This window comes from Myotis yumanensis, unplaced genomic scaffold, assembly GCF_028538775.1.
Source record: "Myotis yumanensis isolate MYYU_CA2020_CCGP unplaced genomic scaffold, mMyoYum1.0.hap1 SCAF_17, whole genome shotgun sequence".
In the NCBI taxonomy this organism is placed as follows: domain Eukaryota; kingdom Metazoa; phylum Chordata; class Mammalia; order Chiroptera; family Vespertilionidae; genus Myotis; species Myotis yumanensis.
The window spans coordinates 37908576-37928908 of NW_027223768.1; the positions used below are offsets into that span (position 1 = coordinate 37908576).

General features: G+C 57.0%; 1 protein-coding gene across 2 annotated transcripts in view; it reads right to left on the reverse strand.

The window, feature by feature from the left end:
- Nucleotides 1-1021: 1021 nt before the first annotated feature.
- The window catches only part of KIRREL1 (kirre like nephrin family adhesion molecule 1), a 111422-nt gene continuing 92110 nt past the window's right edge, over nt 1022-20333 (reverse strand). The window contains exons 4-15 of one of the 2 annotated variants that reach the window (XM_070396073.1): nt 15241-15398; nt 13355-13505; nt 12275-12380; nt 12003-12151; nt 11653-11780; nt 10876-11002; nt 10671-10771; nt 8472-8670; nt 6586-6693; nt 6275-6414; nt 5624-5701; nt 1022-5399 (exon numbers count right to left, since the gene is read on the reverse strand). In XM_070396073.1, coding sequence (XP_070252174.1) covers nt 4935-5399; nt 5624-5701; nt 6275-6414; nt 6586-6693; nt 8472-8670; nt 10671-10771; nt 10876-11002; nt 11653-11780; nt 12003-12151; nt 12275-12380; nt 13355-13505; nt 15241-15398 — 1910 coding nt within the window. In that variant the 3' untranslated portion in view covers nt 1022-4934. Of the gene's footprint in view, nt 5400-5623; nt 5702-6274; nt 6415-6585; nt 6694-8471; nt 8671-10670; nt 10772-10875; nt 11051-11652; nt 11781-12002; nt 12152-12274; nt 12381-13354; nt 13506-15240; nt 15399-20333 lie in introns of both variants that reach the window. The other variant, XM_070396072.1, reaches the window with a different exon arrangement.

Sequence of the window (20333 nt, forward strand, 5' to 3'; positions counted from 1 at the left end):
CAGCAGTAGCTCGGGGCTATGGACGCCAACCTTCTTGGGAATGGGTGGCATTACCTCAGAAGTAACTTTTCAGCTTTCATCCCTCTCTGTCTCTATGTCCCATGTCCTGTATGTACAAAGAGGCTACTGTGGCACAGCTCTAGTTTGGTTGGTTGGTAACTGGATGAGAAAAACAACAAGCCCTTTGGATCTCTCTGGTGATTTATAGCTTTCAAAACATTATCTGCCCTCGCTGGTTTGGCTCAGTGGATAGAGCATCGGCCTATAAGGGTCCCAGGTTCGATTCCAGTCAAGGGCATGAATCTGGATCACTGGCTGGGGTGTGTGCAGGAGGCAACCAATAGATATGTCTCACCCACATCGATGTTTCTCTCTGTCTCTCCCCCTCCCTTCCACTCTCTAAAAATCAATGGAAAAATACTCTCAGGTGAAGATTAACAAAAACAAAGGAAACAACTTTGTAAAAAAATTATCGTATAAAATGAGCAAAGAGAAATCCTTACAATCTCTACCAAAATAGGAGAATTTGGGATTTCTTGGCACAATGGCTTCTGTGTGTACACCATTTTTTTGTTTTGTTTTTTTTCATTTTGTTTCATTACAAGTTCAAAGGTTGAGACCTGGTAACTTTGCTTTTTACCAAACCACTGCATTTTAAGAAATGAACTCAATCCTGTCCCACCCCTACTCCCAAATCCTTGGGAATCTCGATCCCTGGTTGAGTTTTCCCTTCCAATCCCGTAATCCGACTTGGCATAGAGCCTTTGAGTGCTGTGTCCCCAAAGCACGGAGGCTTGAGCTGTTTGTCCCTGAACTGCCATAGTTGGCCTCAGGGTTCTGCAAGTCACAAACCGCTGAATAAAATGTGCTTGCCCATGGCCTGGAGGTGACACAAATACGATGTCTGCAATGTCAACCCAAAAATCTCCTATCTTTTCCCAACATTTGGACCATTTCACCCCAAATCAGGCAAGCTTTGAAGTATCCGGAGCTGTTCATGCATTAATAACACAAAACATGGTACTTTTTAGAACATTTATATTTATATATAAAAATTAAATATATATAATATATAGTGTGTTTGAGACTAAAAATATAGTACATAATATTTTTTAAAAAAGGAAAATGAAAAAAAGGCAGAATAGGAAAAGTTGTGAAGGACACACAGATACACATTGCTAAAAATCTACGATGGTCTGTCCTAACAAAAATATTTTTTCTCTCTTCTTTTAATTATCATGGATCCATTTAGTATTGGGGTTCGGGTGGGGAAAATTCTTTTGGAGCCAGAAATGGAGGTTGTAACCCCAAGAACAGTTGGGGCAGAAAATGTGACCACAGGGGGCCCTGGGTCTCTTTCTGGTGAAATTGGAAGCAGCCCAATCTTCTGAGTCACTATTGCTAACAAGAGTGAGCGGAGTTTGTACTGGCACCTGGGCTGCTCTCTCCCGAGTTGGGGGTATTCACAGGGGCAGCATCTCAGGATCTCCAGAAGCTTGCAGAGGAGCCCATGGCCCCCCCACACTTGACAAGACCACTGGCTGGGACCATCACAAAGCCAGCAGGGGGCAGGAGACTGGTAAGAATGAGTGAGTTACATGCAAACGGAGTTGTTTTTAAGAGCAGGCTTGTACCAGAACCACCAATACGCACAGCAAATATGTCTCCGGGAGCAGGCCCTGGCCCTCACAGTGATGCAGGACAATGGGATTCTGCCTCCCCTCCGTCTCCCAAGCCACGTCTTTCTGCCCTCTCCTCAAGGCCAGAGGTGAAAGGTCAGGACAAGCTGATCAAGGTGAGGCCTTTCAGGAGGCTGGCCTCCAGGAGGCGAGAGAAAGAGGGAGGGGGAGCTGGGGAGGGAGAGGCAGAGAGAAGGGAATGGGATATTTAAATGCTAATTTTATAGCCTCTTCACAAAAATAAATGCCTTCCCAACGGCTTCCCTGGGTCTGTGCACTTCATTATCTCTTCCTTGTGGTCCCACCGTGGCCAGGGGCTTCACCGATGCCTTCCGGGTGAGTCCCCAGCATGCGGTGGCTGCAGAGGCAGGGCAGTCCCCTGTCCGGCACACAGGGCACTGAGGTGGCAGAGGAGACGGGACTCTGAGGCTGGGCGGGCTTGGCAGTATAGCAGTGGGGCAGTGTCCACACAGCAGAGAGGCAGTGACTAAGCCAGTTCAGTCCAGCTGGGGTCTTGGTTTTAACAGCATTTTCTGCAAACCCCATAGTGACAGACCACCTGATTCCATTTTAAGGAGCCCAGGACTTTCGGTCCCTGACAGAGTGCCAACTGGTTAAGGAGAGGGCCCGGGGCAGAGGCCCCAGGGCAGTGTGCTCCACCCTGGAAGCAGGCAGGCTGCCTCAGTGATGCTGGGTGAGAAGACAGCGCCTGGAGGCCTGGGGACGGTGGTCAAACCAACCATTCCATCCCAAGCAAAACAACAGCACTGCTCTAACCCCTGGCCACTTCCTTTCTGACTTAAGGTTTTTGCTTAATGCAAACTCTGTGGGTGGGCTGAGGGGTCCAGGATTTAGGATGCAGGTGAGGCCCTCCTCGAAGAAACAGTGGCTCACCCAGCAGCACAAGAACCGCTTCCAGATCCAGAATTTGTCAGAAGTGCTAGACCCACATGCTCCTCCCACAGGCCCCACCACAGAGGGCTCAGCTGTCCTCAGGCCTTGCCCCCCGTACCCACACCTCAGCCTGCAGGCTTCCCCTTGTAAGTGGTCACTGGGCAGGAAAATGCCTCCCTTTCTTGGTACCCAGGAGGCCCCAGTGAAGGTTAAGGGACAGCGAACAGTGAGGCAGCTGTCTCAGGCCTCAGAAGATGAACGCTCCCTCATCGCCAGCTGAGTGACCCAGTGACGTTGGCCCCTCCTCTCCATCATTTCAACAGAAGGGGCCCAACACTGCAACCGAAAAGGGGGAAACAGGAGAATGTGACCAAACCCCAAAAACAACTGTTGGAATATTCCTGTTTAACAGATCACCCCTGGCTTTTGGATTCTGTAAATAATCAAGTTGCATGAATTTGTGGAGGAACCCGCATCACAAGGACTGCACAGGGAGGTGTCAGCTTCCAGGGGTGGGTATGGGTAGGAGCCTGGATGTTTCCAAAAGGGCAGGTCGCTAGGGCTCGGGCCCCTCCTGGAGGACAGAGGTAGCTGCGAGGCCAGGAATGTCACTCCACAGACCCATCCAAAGGGTGCCGATGGCCTGTGGCCGATGAGCGCGTAACTCATGAAAGCGAACTTGATAATGAATGGCGACCACAAGAAAGGCCAACGTGCATTCTGGGCATCACACAGGAGGCCCCACCTGTGTCGTTAGGGCTGAACGAGTTGGGGTGCACTCCAGGCCCTGCTCTGGGGAGGGGGAGGTCCACACGGGTTTTCTTTGGAGTGCTGGTTCTCTTTGGTTAGCAGGCAGCGGCTGAGAGCCATGGGGACTGTGTGCGTGCATGTGTGGGTGTCAGCATGGGCCACGGCCGCCTGCAGTGCCCTCTGGACCACCTAACCCAGTCGGCCCTGCCTTTTACCAGGCGCCCTGAGCCCTCTGTCCCTTCAAATCTGCAACACTTGACAGTGTCTGGGGCTCAGAATACCCCCTCCCTGCAAGTCTCCCACACAGGGCCGGCCAACCCGAGCTCAAGGCACTGCAAGCGGAGGAATAGGATTGATCCAAGAGGGGAAAAAAGACGCTTAAGCAAAACCTGTGTGAAGAGCACATCTCCCCCCACCCCCCAGAAGGTGGCCTCTAGGCAGCCGTGGGCTTGGGCTGGTACAGGGTGTCTGAGAGCCAGTTCCCTCCCTAAGCCTGTCGGAGCCCACCCGCAAGCCAGGTCTCACCACGGGATATTTAAAGACAGCGTCAAAGTGCTCGGAGACAGAGGAATGGTCGGTGCCAGGAATCTGGTGGAGAGCAGGTGCCCTCTCCTTCCCACGGGGACTTCCATTTGGGCAGGGGACTCCCTACAGCTTTATTACTTTTTTTTCCCAAATGAGATGTTTATTGTTGTTGGGGTTTTGTTTTGTTTTTCTTGGAAAAAATAGCCTATAGTACTCCTACCCTCTCACCCACATCTCTCCAGGCAGGAATTCAAACCAGCAAGTGGGGCAGACTGGGGAGAGAAGGGGCGTGGGTGGGCTCCCCTGGCGTGGGGTCTGGAAACTGCTAGGTCACTCACAGTTGTCTTGCTGGTGAGTCAGGACATGGTCCCTGGCCTTTCCTTCTTCCACGGTGACCCTGACATGTCTGGCCAGCCCAGCACAGGGAAGGGAAGGGGGCAGCTATGGGGACACCTGGATCCCCCTGTAGACTGACAGACGGTAGCCAGGATGGCGGGCATTTTCATCTCACTGGAGGAGGGCTGGATTTGAACTCAGTGCCAGGGCTGTTCTCTAGACGGAGGTAAAATAAACCCCAGGGCCCTTCTGCAGTCCTGAGGAGGGGGGTGCACGGGGTATAAATGCAGACGACAGAGGACCTGCCAGGCCATCCTGTTTCCACTTCTATGGGCCAGCACCACTCACCCTCCACTGCATGTCCCCCAGGCCAGAGCCCACTCGCTCCCACACCAACCCCCATGCACGCCCGGGAGACCAGAGGGGCGGGATGGGAAGGGATAGGAATGCCAGAAAGTGCCCCCTCCGCTCTCCACAACCTTCACTCTCCCCAGCCCCAAGCCGCCGGGGCGGGTCAGGCTCGAGGGAAGGGCGGGCCCAGGAGGCTGGGCAGCACAGAGCACCTCGGGTGGGTGTTTCGGGGGAGACCAGTCCCCCACCTGTCACGGCGGAAGGAGGACGGCTGGTCGGGGACAGGAGCGACGAGCAACGCCCCTGAATATCAGGGAACCGCGTCCGCTCTGCCCCGCAGAGACGCCCGCCCGCCCGCCCCGTCCCCGCGGTCCCCGCGGTCCCCGCGGTCCCCGCGGGCTACACGTGCGTCTGCATGCGCTGCTGGAAGCGCTGGCCGTAGTCCGAGTGCTGCGACGTGTAGGAGAAGCGCGTGGCCGTGGCGTACTTGCCGATGGGGTCGTAGGCCTCGAAGGGGGTCCGCTCCAGGCCGGAGGGGGGGCCCTGGGGGAAGCCCAGGCGGTAGGTGGGGTACCCCGTCGCCCCGGGGAAGGGGTGCGAGCTGTAGTTCTCGTAGGACAGCTGGCTGGCCGTGTCGGCGCCGGCGGGCGCGGCGGGGCCGGGGGCCGCGGGCTCGGGGTAGTCGGCGGCGGGCGCGCGGCTGTAGGTGCTGAGCTGCGCGTAGCCGCTCGAGTGCGAGAGGCGGGAGGACGGGCGGCCGTCGAAGCGGGCGGGGCCGGGGGCCCGGTAGTCCGCGTAGAGCACCGCCCGGGAGGACGGCCGGTCCTCGTGGGCGCGCACGTTGTAGTAGCCATTGGTGGGGTCCTGGGCAGTGGGAGAGGCGGATGGAGGGCGCTCCCCTGGCGGCGGGGTGTCCTACCTCGCCGTGGCCCTGGGGGCTGCCTGGGATCGCCCCTGTGTTCCCAGCAAATACCTCCTGCCTCCCCTCTCCGACCTGCCCTCCTCCCCATCCTCAGCCCCCAGGACCCTCCGCCCCCCGCACCCCCTGCACCTCCAGCCCTAGGGCCCGGCCCCTTCTCCCTTCCCACCTTCATTTCATACTCCTCCCGGGTGTCGATGGTATCACAGCGCAGGTCCTGCTTCAAGTCCACGTCATCCTTGAAGGACTGCAGAGCAGCAGGAGTGGGCATGAGGAGTCCGGCTCTTACCCCCCACGCACCCCATCCCCACCCGCAGAGGCCATCCTTAATGGGAAAGGCCGGGGTCCTGGGTGGGCTTGAGGCTGGTATCCTCGCCCAGCGAAGACTTGAGATGTGGTGGGAAGAAGCCAGAGACCTGGGCTCTAGCACAGTTCTGTCACTAATACTCAACGGGACCGGGGCTCGCTCGTGCCCCTCTCAGGGATCCAGCGATGAGGCAGTTGGAAGTGAAAAATTCTAGGGGTTTCAATTCTGACACTGCAGGGAAAGGAGGGGGCAAAGGAAGTCTGGCGAGGGGGGGGGGGGGGCGCGCCTGCCTAGCCTCTGCTGGCGGGAAATCGCCTGGAGGGTGTGTGAGCATGTGTGCATGTGTATGTGAGCATGTGTGAACATGTGCATGTGCGTGTGTGTGGACCAAGGCCAGCTGACCGAGGGAGGAGCGAGGGACAGTGGTTATTAGAGAACTGGGGGTGGGGGGTGGGAGGGGCAGTCCCAGGAGTGTGACGCGGGGAGTGGGCCAGGGCAGGGCAGGCCCCTTACTGAGTAGATGGCCTTCATGACGCGGGTGGCTGTGGAGACGCTGGCGGTGTCGTCCTCGCGGTCAGAGTGCATGGTGAGTGGCTCACGGTTCACTGTCTCCACCTTGATGTCCAGTTTCCTTAGGGTCACGTCCTTGCGACCTGGGACAGGGGAGACGGCCTGGACGCTCGCTGCCAGCCTCGCAGGGGTGATTTCTGGGCCCACCTTGACTGGGAAATGCAACTGCCACACCCTGGGCCCTTCCGAGTGAGGCCCTGCCTCTGGAGGCCCTGGGGTGGGCGGGGAGGGCCGGGCCCACGCGCCATACTCACTGCCTTTGCGACGCCGGTAGAGGAAGAACACCAAGGCCACGAAGGAGAAGGTGAGCAGGATGCCAGCACCGATGGTGGCTCCGGCGATGATGCCCACAGGCAGCACCTCTTCAGGTGAGAAAGGAAAGGAGCGGGTAAGGACGGAGCCTGACATCCCTGGGGCTCTGAGCTCAGTGCTGGCTGAGGACCAGGCTGGCCACAGCCGCAGGCTCCCCTGGATTGTGCTCGGGTTGCCTTATGTAAAGGTGGGATTTTAGAGGAAGGCCTGCATTGGGTTTGGGTTTGGGCCAGAGCTTAAGCTTGAGCAGAGTGGAGGGCGTGGTGATACCTTATCCTAGCTTCTGGGGCATCCCCTCCACCCTGGCCTTGGTGGTCCAGTCCGTCTGTCCCTCTCCTGTCCCACCTTCCTATGAGCCTTGGTCTCTCCCTGCTGGCTGGGCTGTTTGAGGTCAGCTGTCTCCAAACTCTCCCATCTGCCACGTGTGCTCCGACCTCCTTCACCACCTCAGCATCGGGAAGGCCCCCTCTGCGCCCACCCACCAGAACTCCAACAGCCCACCTTGGTTCCCTGCCCCCCAGAGCTGAGAAGCACCTGGGACTCCGATTCCAGCTTTCTCTCCCCTCCCGGAAGTCCTGGATGGGTCAAGGCCCCTCCCCACAGAGCCTGGCCTGCTGAGCTCTGCCTTACTCTCCACTCTCTCCCTCCACCACCTCCTTGCTGGCACCCTCAGCTGAGAACTGATGGATCCCGTTATTCCCATCTCCCATGTCAAATGGCTAGTTATGTATGTGTGTGTGTGTGTGTGTGTATACACTGAGTGGCCAGATTATTAAGACCACCCCATCAGTACTTCGTTGGGCCACCTTTTGCCTTCAATACTGTGGCGATTCTTCTTGGCATTGACTCCATGAGATGTTGAAAGGTGATGCGAGGAATCTGACACCATGCCTGATGAATAGCACTGTCCAGTTCTGTGAGATTTGATGGTTGTGGACCAGCTGCCTGATGGCTCTTTTAACTTCGTCCCACAAATGCTCAATTGGATGGAGATCTGGTGATTGTGGGGGCCACCTAAGCAAGGTAAAGTCTCCCTCATGTTCTTGAGACCACTCCAGCACAATATGAGCACCGTGGCATGGTGCATTGTCTTGTTGGAAGAAGCCATCTCCATTGGGATACGCCGTCAACATGATAGGATGAACTTGATCAGCAACGATACTTGGGTATGTTGTGCTATTCAGACGTTTATAATGATCTGGCCCTCTAGCAACTTCAGCAGGAAATTATAGCTAATTTGCCTACAAACGTCAGGTGGTCATAATAATCTGGCCACTCAGTGTGAGTGTGTATATATATATATATGCCTTTTCCCCTCTTCAGACATAAAAACTTCCAAAAAAGTCAAAGGCAATGCCTGTTGTTGTTATACTAGAAGTGCCTCAGGGGAGGGAACGTGTCTCCCATCAGACTAAGGATCCTTGAGGAGGTGGGGAACCGGAACTCCCTGGGCACCTGTCCTATGCCAGGTATTTCATAAATATTCTGTCCTGTAATCCTCACACCAACCCAGTGAGGTAGGCTATACTTGACATTCCTCCAGCTGAAGTCATTTGCTGCCACTGCGTAAGTTCCTCCACTAACGTTCCTGAGGGCAGGGACCACGTGCACATTGGTCCCTGCAGCCCTAGCCTGGGGCCTGGCATATAACAGATGCACAGCGCACGTTTCAGAAAGTTAGTGGCTTTCCCCCGCTGAGCGATAGGCCAGGTTCCAGTGGGGGAGGCCCAGGCCGGTGATCTCCCTCTGAGCCCCGCCCCGGGAGAGAGGAGGCAGCGGGACCCCCAGGCTGTCCTGCGCCCCGGCCACCAGCCAGCACCGCGGTCACCTCGCTCCTCCAGCTGAATGATGGCGGTGCCCGGCCCGAAGCTGTTCCAGGCAGTGCAGTTGTAGTGGGTCTGGAAGTCGGCCTCCATGACGTTGTTGATGGTGAGTGTGGACAGCACCCCGCTGCCGGAGTTGGTCCTCTCCACCGTGTAGCGTTCCAGGGTCCCCACCTCCAGGAAGTTCTCCTTCCAGGCCCACGCCTGTGGGGAGGGCAGGGCGGTCAGAGAGGGGCAGGAGGTCAGAACACCTCACCCTTCCTCGAGGCGCGTGCCCAGTGTGCCTCTCAGCCCGGCCCAACACACCCTGCAACAAGCCTAAGTCACTCTGACACCCACTGCCTCAGACCTTGGCATTGAACCTCCAGTCCAGGAGGAGCAGTGGCTCCCACACATGACTGAGACGTACGCCAGAGACATTCAGACATATCTAGGGACGTTCTTTAAAATGCCCATTCCTGGGACTTATCTCCTAAATAGGAACCTCTTTTTTTTTTTTTTTTTAATCCTCACCCTGGAATATCTTTATTGATTTTTAGAGAGGGAGGGAAAGAGAAACATTGGTGTGAGAGAGAAACTTCGATCGGCTGCCTCCCATATGTGTCCCTACCAGGGATCCAAGCCGTAAACTCTTGGTGTGCGGGCCAACGCTCCACCCGACGGAGCCACCCAGCAAGGGCAGAATCGGTGTGTGTGTGTGTTTTTTTTTTGTTTGTTTGTTTTTTAATATATTTTATTGATTTTTTACAGAGAGGAGGGGAGAGAGATAGAGAGTCAGAAACATCAATGAGAGAGAAACATCGATCAGCTGCCTCCTGCACACCCCCCACTGGGGATGTGCCTGCAACCAAGGTACATGCCCTTGACCGGAATCGGACCTGGGACCCTTGAGTCCGCAGGCTTATGCTCTCTCCACTGAGCCAAACCGGTTAGGGTGGAATCGGTGTTTTTATAAGGATCCCATGCGATGTATGTGACGTGGGTGCACCATTTGGGGACCCCTGATGTAGAAAAAGCCCTGGGTCGGGGAGTCAAGAACACGGTGCTCCCTGCGATCCCCGTGTGGCCTCCTTTCCCTCTCCGCTGTTTCCTCACCTGTGAGTGAGAGGACCAGACTGGACAACAAGGTTTCTCCCACATAAGCCGGTCCTTCAATCGTACCCTAACCCAGAGCCAGCCCCGCGCAAACCTGCCGCTGCCTCGGGACACCCAGCCACAGACGCTCATAAAGAGCTCTCACAGGAGAGGGGTCCCAGGCTCCTTCACCCCTGGGCTCCCGGAGGGCAGTCCCCGTGTGTCCCCTCCCCCCAAGGAGAGCATGAGGGGTGGTGCTGGCTGAGAACTGGCTCCTGTCCAGGATCAGCTGTCCCCGCTCAGAAGCAAAGCCCCCGGGAGCAGGGCCACTCCTGGTTCGGCAGCCGTGGTAATGAAGTGTCCCTGGGCAGCCCTGCAGGCAGCCAAATGGTTATTAAATGTGATGAGGGGTTTGACGGTTAATGGCCACGGAAGAAATTAATGGCTCATGGTGTGGGGAAGAGGAGAGAGGAGGGGGATGGTGCGGGAGCCGGTGGAGAGGAAGGAGAAGGGAGGGGAGTGGCTGTGGGACGGGGTGGGAAGGAGAGCCGCCTGGGCAGGGCTGAGGGGAGAGGAAGAGGAGGGAGCAAGGAAAGATCAGGAGGAAAGGAAGGAGATGAGGGAGGAGAGCAAGAGTGGTTCAGTATCGACCTATGAACCAGAAGGTTATAGGTTCGATTCCCAGTCAGGGCACATGCCTGTTGCGGGCTCGATCCCTAGTGTGGGGTAGGCAGGAGGCAACTGATCAGTGATTCTCTCTCATCATTGATGATTCTATCTCCTTCTCCCTTTCTGAAATCAATTTAAAAAAATAAAAAAAAGAGTGGTGCCTGGGGAACTGAGCAGTGAACCTCGAGAGGGCGCCCCCTGGCCTTCCACCCCTGCTGTCCTGCTGCCCTGTTACTTGTCATGTGCCCCATGTTAGGGTGATACTGAGGTTCAAACGCTAAGCAATTTGCTCAGGGTCACACAAGTCAGAGAGGTGGTGGGAGCGTCTGTGGCTGGGTCTCCCGGGGACAGAGCAAGGAAAGGGACAGAGGGACTTAAAGTTGGAGGATTGAAAGAGGAGACCGAGCCGGAACAGAGAGCAGGTGCTGACTGCCCCACGCCCCGTGCGTCCCAGCACTCACAATGCGGTCTGGGGGAGGTGTGCTCCCGATGAAACACTCCACCTTGCCGCCGTCTCCCCTGACAGCGTACTGCACCGCCTCGCTGGAGATAATGGGGGGCCCTGCAAGCAGAAGACGCAGTCAGGGTCAGCTGGAACCAGCAGCACCTGCCCCCCCCCGCCCCCCGACCCAGTCCCTCACGGGGCCACCTCACAGGGCCACTCACCATTCACGTAGAGCGGCACCTCCCGCTCGGCCACTCCGATGCGGGGCACGATGGCCCGGCAGGTGTAGGTGCCGGCGTCCGCCTGGGTCACCGACTTCAGCAGCAGCTGGTTGCTGTTACTCAGCACCTGGGCAGAGAGAGCAGCCTCGGGTGGGGAGCCAGGAGGCCTGGGCCCCTAGGTCCGGGGGGCCCCGCATTGGATGTATCGGAGAGAAAGCAGGAAGGGCCACAGTGAGTTCCCCGAAGGGAAGCAGAGTCAGGAGTCTGCCTGGTCCCTCCCCCGGCTCTAAACAGGTTGGCATTTAAACACACCAGCGCTGCACGGGCGGACAGAGGAGGTGGGCCAGAGGGCGACGAGGTCACAGGATGCGTCTCTCCGATGATCTGCTCTAGTGACAACTTCACCCTGAAGTCCCTCTTCTGCCCCAACTGCTCAGTGCCGGTCTCTGGAGGGCTGTGAACTCAGCCTTTCCCTCTCTGGTGACCTCTCCAGCCCCCCACCTTGGATGCAGCCTTCACCACATCCCTTGCCAGCCCAGCGCCTCCCCTCAGGCCCTCCCCTTCCTCCCACACACGCCAGCAGGCCCCTCCCAGGGCCCCTGAACCTGAACCGGACAGTTGTTCTTGGAGGAGGGGTGGGGTTGAGCCCAAGCACTGTCCTTGTCCTCCAAGTCCCAAGACCTTAGAAATAGCCCAAGTTCAACTTGAAAACGGATGCTGCCCCTCCCTAGATAGCTCTTGCCTCCCAGCACCCGGGAGAGGCAGCAAGGGGCTTACCATGTTGGAGTCCTTTTTGGTCCAGGTGAGGGTGAGGGGGGGATTCCCAACCCAGACACAGGTGAGCGTCACATCAGAGCCAATGTCTGTAGTCGTAGGTTTAGGGTCAACCACAATCCGGGGGGCGACTGAGGTAGAGGGCAGAGGGTCGTCAGGGTCTCGGTGCCATGGGGTCAGCTCCAATCAGCCTCCTCCTCTTTCTCGGCCCTGCTACCTCCCCGCGTTTCTTCCCCGTCTCCTCAGCCTCATGGAGCCCGCCCCCCTCCACCCAGGCCCTTTACAGGCCCCTCCCTCCGCCCCAGGTCCCACCCCGGCCCTCTGCCCCCGCCCCTGCACGTGCAGCTACTCACAGTGGACATTCACCAACGTGCTGACATTGGTGCTGCCCACTTTGTTGTAAACCTCACAGGACACAGGCTCCGTGAAGAAGGAATAGTCAACATTTGTCTCATAGTGACTCTCATGGGCATCCTCAATGGAGAAGCCGCCCTTGGCCCATCTGGGGGAAGAGGCAACACGGGGGTGGGGGGTCGGGGGGGTGGGGGGGGTTAGGGCTTGGAGCCTCTCACCGCCCCCAGGGGCACTGCCCTCCCCAGAGTGCCCCACGCCCTGCTCCTCACACCTGTAGCCCAGGATCTCAGGGTTGGCTGTGGCCTGGCACGTAAAGACAACACGCTCGCCCTCCTGTACCGTCTGTGGCTCAATGGACAGGGTCACCGTGGGAGGGTCTGCAAAGCAGGGGACAGGAAGTCAGGGTCTTTTCTGTGCCGCAGGTTTCCTTTTCTCTCCCTGGCACATCCACTCGGGCACCGTGTGCAGATCTGGGAGTCTGCGTGTGCAGTGTGCCAGCCCCAATAAATAAGCCTGTCTTCTCCATCTTCACCCGCATCCCCCATGGACTCTGGGGGGCCGTCTAGAGTGATGATCAAGGATGATACCAAAGGGACAGATCAGTCAATGGGTGTAAAGGCCAGTGGTGGCCACTAGATGTCAGTGTGGGCTCCCCTGGCTCATTAAAAGGGCTGGGGGCGGGGCATTTCTCCAGCTGCTGCCCAGATCCAACCCTACCCAGGGCAGAGGTCATTTATGGAGCACATACCAGCTGGCGGACTCCATGCTAGAAGCTCTGACACTCTATCTCATTTAATGCTCACCACCCTGAGAAGCAGGTACAGGCCCACGTTCCTTATCTGAAACCACTGATAATGTGTTTTCAGAATTTGGAATTTTTCAATCTTAGAAAGATAATAGTGTGCCTGGGCTGTTTACCACGCAAGACCTCCAGCAGGGTCCGGGCCACACCCATGGCCACATACAGTAATCCCTCCGCAGCGAAACGTACGACTATTCAGATTAAGACTAAGAAGAGCCTCGGTTCAGGTTTTGCCACCAAATCTCTGTTATTTTGGAATTTTGGATAAGGAGTTGTAGGCCTGCATTTTATTTCCTGCAGGTATACAGAATTGGAAACTGAGGCACAGAGAGATTAAATCATTGCCCAAAGCCACACTCTGGTTTAGACCCGGGAAGGGCTTGACTTATCGCTGATGCCTCGTCACCAGTCCTCAGCGCCCCGGGGTCAAACCAGGGAACCCTCACAGATGCAGACAGTGAGCCTGTCCTGGGCCCCTGGAGGATTCAGCTGACTTCTCCGCGGTGCCCACATCTCCCCGAGCCCCCTCCCCAGGTCCCCCCAGCTCACGGTGCACATCAAGCTCAATGGAGGTCTCCCTGCCACTGGGGGCGGCCTCGTTCATGCTGCGGCAGGTGAAGACTCGCCCGATGTCCAGGTCTGTGGGGTTGATGGGCAGCAGGCTGACGGTGGTCTCCCTCTTCCCGTCCTTCAGCAGCTCCTGGGGTGGGACCAGGCGGGAGGCAGGGTCAGGCTAAGGGCCCCTCCCTGCTCTCAGGGTGGCGGACTCAGAGCAGGACTCCGCTGGAGGGCGCTTTAACCTAAAGCTCAGCCCCGTCCCCAGACCCAACCTCTCCTTGGGGTTTGTTTTGTCTTTAATTACTAGATTTTATTTTTCAGAAAAGTTTTAAGTTTAAAAAAGAAAATTGAAAGAGAATGTCCATGTGCCCTCCTCCCTCACCCCCCAGTTTCCCTGTTAACATGACCCATTAGTGTGATCTGTGTGTTACAACCAATATTGACACGTTACTACGAACTCCTGTCCATAGTTTACATCAGAGCTAATTACATCAGAGCTGCCAGCTTTGCCTCATGGTGTTGGTTGAGCCTGATTCCTGGAATTCTCTGAGTCCAGCTCAAGTCCCTCCTCTTCTGCTAAGTCTTCCTCGGCCAACTCAGGCCCCAGGACTCTCCCAGCCTGGACCTGTGCCCCTCGCAGGCAGTCTGTCCTGCACTGCTCTGGGTGCGTTCTGCCCTGCCCTGAGGCACTGGGCCTGGGTTTTTCTGACTTGGGTCTCTCCTGCTGGTCCGTAAACTCCTCGAGGGCAGGGAATGAGCTCACAGGCCCTAAGTCTCATACTTATCATACCGACTCTGTGGATCAAAGGAGCCCTGGGGCTGTTCTCCTATTGCAGGCTGCCCAAGGCATGCCATGCTATGAGGCAAAGTTACACACATCTCCCCTGGGTGCAGACCGTGGCTCCCTGTGCTGCCTGGCAGAGCCAGGGCTTTAATGAATGTAAAAGAGACGGGTGGACAACAAGTGCCACTAACAAACCAGCTTGTTTGGTTGCCAACATATTTCAAAACATGTAGCACTGAAGGAGAAAAGGAACAGAGTCTTTGGTGGTGAAAGAGTTAAGCACCACGGAGGCCAAATTCTCGTTTGTCAAATGGTGAAACTGAGGCCAAGGAGAAGTGAGCTGTCCAAGGCGTCAAGGGCGGAGCTAACCCAGCTCGCCCTGGGGCAGTCCTCCCAGGCCCACAGTGAGCATCTCTCTCCCACCAGGGGAGGTGTCTGTGCAGCTCCTAGCCAAGGGCTGGGTACACATGTCTGCCCGCAGCTGGCAGAGGAGCTCGGAACAGGAGATCCCCCTGAACTCTGCCAGGTGATCCTAGGGAAGGTCACCTGCTGCCTTTCTCTGCCGCAGGCTCTTCTATGAAATGGACTCAGCGATCCCTGCCTCCTCAGCTTCTGAGCCAACTAGAGGAGGGGAAGGAGGCCGAGGGACAGGGTGGGCAGAGTGCAGTCTGACCTAGGTACAAACCCAGCTCTGCCGCATGCCAGCTGTGCGACCTGGGGCAAGTCTCTCAGCCTCTCTGACCATCAGCTTCCTTGCTGTGAGTTGGAAATAACACTAACTCAGGAAACTCCTGTGAGGGTCAGAGTCACGGTCCACAGAGAGCTTCGCATCCACAACGCCTGACACAGTGGGTGTTCCTAACATGGCTGCTCTGACTACCGTTCTTGGTCTCTGCTCAGGACTGAATGGCATCATGAACCTGGAAATTCATTTCTCTGCTCTGGGCCTCTTTTCCCAAATCATATAACAAGACGGTTGGTCCAGATGACCTTTTAGGTCCCTTCTCGACCTGCATCCGAGTCAGACTCAGGGAGGAAGGAAAGATGACCTGGGATGAGGCCCAGGAAGGGGTGGGAGCATGTGGGGTCTCACCGTGCTGGCCACAGCGCCCTCCTGCTGCGTCCCATCCCGGAACCAGATGATGGTCGCCGCAGGCTTGGCGTTAAAGGCTCGGCATGTGAGGTTGTAGGGGATGCCTGCTTGCAGCAGAAGTACGGGGCCTCCATCGATCTTGGTGTCCTCAGGGGGGACTGTGGGAGAGAGCAGAGCAGTCGGTCCAGGGTCCAGCCCTGCCCTGATGGCCGAACCCCTGCCCTGGAGGCATCCCTCTCCTGGTATGTCCACCCTGGGGGAGACAGTGCCACCCGCACCCCCTAAACAGAAGTCACTACATCTGTGCTTTCGTGTGGCTTCACCCAAGGCCCTCCTCTCGCAGCTTCCTGCCCTCCTGCAGCCATTCTTTTACAGCCTGGACACTGTTCTGATACTATATCCCGCCATTCTCTAGGCTACAGACAGATGAGGGGGGAGTGGCCTCAAATTAGGAAAGGGTGGGGCTAGCTCAGGGCTTGAGTACAGCTCCTGGGGGCGTGGGGAGGGGGGGGGGGCGGCGCGGGGGGGCGGGGGCAGGGAGGGCTCTGGCCTGGCACAGAGAGGACAGAAAGGTGCTACCTCCGCAGTTTCTTCTGTCCATTCCCTGCTCTCTGCTCCTCTGTCCTGGGGCAGCCAGAGGAGCCAGTCTGCTACAGCAGGTCCCCAGTGGCTCCTGACTCCTGTCCCTGCTGGCCCCGACCCGTCCATCACAACCGGCAGGTTCCTCTCTCCTCAGCGCAGCTAAGACCGGGCCCCTCCCTTGCTCACACACCTTCAGTGGCGACCATCCACTGTGGGCAGGAGGTCCCAGCACCTCAGCCAGCTGCTCAGGCCTCCTCCTGCACTTGCTCACCTCCTCATCTTTGCTTTTGCCCCTTTCCTCACAGCTTCTGTTGAAGTGCTACCCATCCTATTTGCATCCTCCTTGCTGCATAAGGCCTTCCCTGCCGTGTCCCCCCACTCCCGCCCCCAACACCACCTCGGTGGTCCTGGCCAGTCACCCAGAGCTCCTCCCACCGTGCACCTAGTGTTTGGGTCACTGAGGCTGATTATCCACACCCCCACCCACTAGAATCATTATTCCCGGGAAAGCAGAGACCGGTCTCACTGATATTTACAGTCTCCAGTGCCCAGCGCCTGGCTGAAGCAGGCTCTCGCTAAGTGCTTCAGAAATTGAGATGCAGGAAATCGGGGACCCCCTCCCGGTCCTGTCCCCATGGTCCTCTACCTGCTCAGGTGAACCGGACCACAAGCGCCCTGAGGGCAAGGACTGCTGCCTCTTTTATCTTAAAGCTCCAGTGTCCAGCCCAGAGCTGGGTGGTAAGCAGGTGCTCAGGGCTATTCCCTGAATCACTGAGCACGCGATTGATGGCAGACAGGCAGACACATTCTGATTACAATCCTCTGGTCCACCTGCTGTTCGCTGGGCCAGAAATGCAAAGGGTTTTGCTGGTTGTTTGCTGGGAAAGACTGAGAGGTGCTGAGGCAGTGGTCGGCAAACCGCGCTCTTTGGCCCCTTGAGTGTGGCTCTTCCACGAAGTACCGACGTCTGTGCATGGGCCACCAAGTTTCAATCGCACTGTACGTGCGCACCTGCACGTGGTATTTTGTGGAAGAGCCACATTCAAGGGGCCAAAGAGCCGCATGTGGCTCACGAGCTGCAGTTTGCCAACCACGGGGCTGAGGGAACCCCACCGAGTGGCCCTGGGAGGCCCATGGAGCCAGTGGTGGGCAGGGCGTCCTGAAGTTTAGGAAACAGTGGTCTCCCGGCTGCGGTTCCAGCAGAAAGGAGTCTGTCCCAGAGTCCTGCTCCGCTCATGCGTGCGGAGTGGCAGAGGGAAAGCATGAAATGGAGAACCAGCTGCCCTGGTTCTAAGCCCTGGCACCTTTATGTACTTGTCTTATGATCTCAGGTGAGTCCCTCAAGACACTGAGCCTTCGTTTCTTCAACAGACATGACGTGCCTGCCTCTGGGGCCGCATGAAGGTCAGGCGGGGCACTGGGTATGGGCTGGGACATGCAGGGCCCGAGACGTGGGGAATGTTAGTTTTACAGGCTAGCGAATCACCCATTGAATGCCTGGCTTCTCCTCTTTGCCCTCTGGTATACCCCGGTCCAGCGCCGGATGGGTGCAGGTTTGGAAATGGTGGAAGAAGAGAAAAGTGGGAAGACGGATAAAGAGCCGCAACTCAGGGTTTCCTGCTCCGCCCGGGGCCCTCCCAGGTCACGAACGCCTGGTATCACGTCCAGGAGGGAGGGCCTGGCTGAGCACAGGCCCTGGTGCCCAGGGTGTGGGACGGGAGGTGAGGGACACTCCAGGCACAGGAGACCCTCCTGTGAGCAGGCTTCCCTTCCCCGCTGCCCCTTCCCCTGCACCCGAGGCCCTTTCGCAAAGACCGTCTATTCGTCTCCTGTCACTTGCCCACCTTTCTCTTCGAATCTGGGGCAAAGAAACATAGGTTGTTAAAGTATCTGATCAGCCATAGGTGAGACAGCACATGTCTGTTTCTGAACCCATTTTTATGATTCGTGACAAATTTGCATATCAATATGTACCTATCGGTAGCCTCAGTTTCCTGGTTTGTATAATTGAAAAAAGAACATTGAGCCCTGGCCGGTGTGGCTCAGTTGGCTGAGCATTGCCCTGGGCAGCAAAGGGGTCACAGGTTCCAGTCTGGTCAGGGCACCAAAAACAAAAGAACATTGACACCTATTCCCTAGGGCTGTTAGCGTGAAGGGAAAATGAGGTCTGAGGTCAAGAATGTGCAGGCCCCTGTGAACTCCAGTGTCATCTACACTGAATGCCCATCAGGTGTCCAAAGTGCCCTGTGCATACGATGTCACCGAATCCTCACCACCACACGTATGTCATTGCTCCTTTCATGATAAATGCCATGACTCCCAATTTACAGAGAAGGTGCTGAGGCCCAGGGAGGTGAGCGGTTGTCTGAGCTCAAGGGCAGGGCTGGGAGGCAGACCAGGCCCGCTGACCCCGGGCCAGGCTCCTCATCGCTGCACTGGAGCTGTCACCGCTGTGAGGAATGAAGGAGCCGTAGGTCTGTAGGTTTAGATGATGTCTGTGTCTCTCTGGGGGCTTGGAAGGCAGCTTTTCAAAGTCTCGCTGCAGGAAGATGGGAAGGCCATTCTGTGAAGAGGGCAGCCTGGGGTGGGGTTTGGAGGAGAGAGAGAGCCCTGAGGGGCATGACTGATGATGGGGAGGGGGTGGGTGGAGACCAGCCCCGTGCAGGGAGGCTGTTACCGGGCACGGGCCACAGTCCACACTTGACTGTCCTGCCCGGTGCCCGGGCCCCAGGTTGCCCTGAGCAAAAGCTGCGTGTCCGCAGGTAAGCGGGGAGGATGTGAGGAATGTCCTGCCTTCTCATCGCCTCCTGAGACCCGCAGGTGGCGGGGAGCTTGAGGATTCAGGAGAGACAAAGAGGAAGCGGAAGCGGTCAGACTAACCTTTCCTCTTTATGCCGAGGGCCTTTTCCTGCTCCCCTCGCCCGCCCAAGTCCCCCAGATGGTGACAAAGGTCCACACCCTTAGCACCAACCCTGCCCGCCCGACAAGCCGGTCCGCTCTCCCACTCATGTGGCTCTGCCTCATTGGCTTGCAAGCTTTTTAACAAGTTACTCTCCCTGCAGGGCTCCCATTTATAGTCTCCTCTTCCAGTAAGCCCTCCTGGATTGAACCAAGCCTCTGGATACCATGACAAACCCTGTTCCTGCAATGTCTAGGGGCTTGGATGGCCTTTCTCCATTTCTCTTTAGTCCTGTATACTATTGGGTAGAAGAGGAAAGGGAATTAGAATCAGACCTTCTAATTCGGATGGAGCTCTCCAGGGCACCTATTCTAGCACCTAAAACCGAGGCGTCAGAAAGGGAAGTAGAAGAAGCCCACAGTTCCCCTGGAATGCCTGCTCCATGGGGCTCACACACTCTAACCAGGGATGAAAGGTGACGTCTGATCTTCCCACGCCCACCCCTGGTGGTCAACTAACGCTTGCTCCCCAATCTCAGGCCTGCTCCTCGCGAATTCTTCCCATTCCGTCCTCACCAGAGAGGAAAAGCAAGTCATCCGCCAGCCTGCTGTCCTAGTCCTTCAGGGCCTTTGCACCCAACAGCATTGGCTGTGGGGTTCCTCCCTCGTTTGCCCAGACCCCACAGCTCACAGCTCCTTGCACAGACGGCAGCAAAGCCGTAGCTGCTAAGAAAAGGCCTGCTTCATGATGCCACGTTACCGATAAGAAAACTACTGTCCAGAGGTCATGACCTCTTCTGACGCTTGGTGCAAAAATGGCCCAGGTCTCCTGACTCCCAGTCCAGGGCTCTGCCTGTCACACTCAAAGGATTCCCAAGCCTCCCCCCAACCCCAGGAAAAAACTTCCTTCTGTCCGAGCTCCCTCATCTCATTACCTTGCTCCTTCCTCCTATCCCTCCTGGGGGCTCCCCCGACTTCAATGAATTCTGGTTAGAGGAAGAAAAAGAGAGGGAGCAGGGCAGATGAAACAGAGGCAGGAAAAAGGAAGGGACCGAGGTGATAACAAAAAGGAAGACAGAGGGTCACAGGCTGGTGGAGTCAGGCACAGACAGAAGCACAGGAGAGGCAGAGGCCCAGGGAGAGCCCCTGAGCTTGAGGAACAGAAAGACGGTGGAGCCGGAGGTCCTGCAAGAGAGGCCGGGCATGCCCTGGCCAGTTTGGCTCAGTGGATAGAGTGTCCGCCTGCAGACTGAAGGATCTCAGGTTCGCTTTCGGCCAAGGGCACATGCCTGGGTTGCAGGCTCGATCCCCAGTAGGGGGCGTGCAGGAGGCAGCTGATCAGTGATTCTCTCTCATCATTGATGCTTCTCTCTCCCGCTTCCTTCCTCTCTGAAATCAATAAAGAAATATATATTTTTTTAAAGAGAGGCCGGCAGTGGAGCAGGACACTCTGGCACTGTGTGGGGGAGAGGCCCATCATCATGGAAATGGCCCTGGTGCTGCCGCAGAGGAACATGGGCCCTGTGCCCCTGGGGTGGCAGCTGAGAGACAGTGCCTCCTCCAGGGCCCTCCAGTCCTGCTCCCCTGCTCCCCGAGGAGGCCTCCAGGGGACT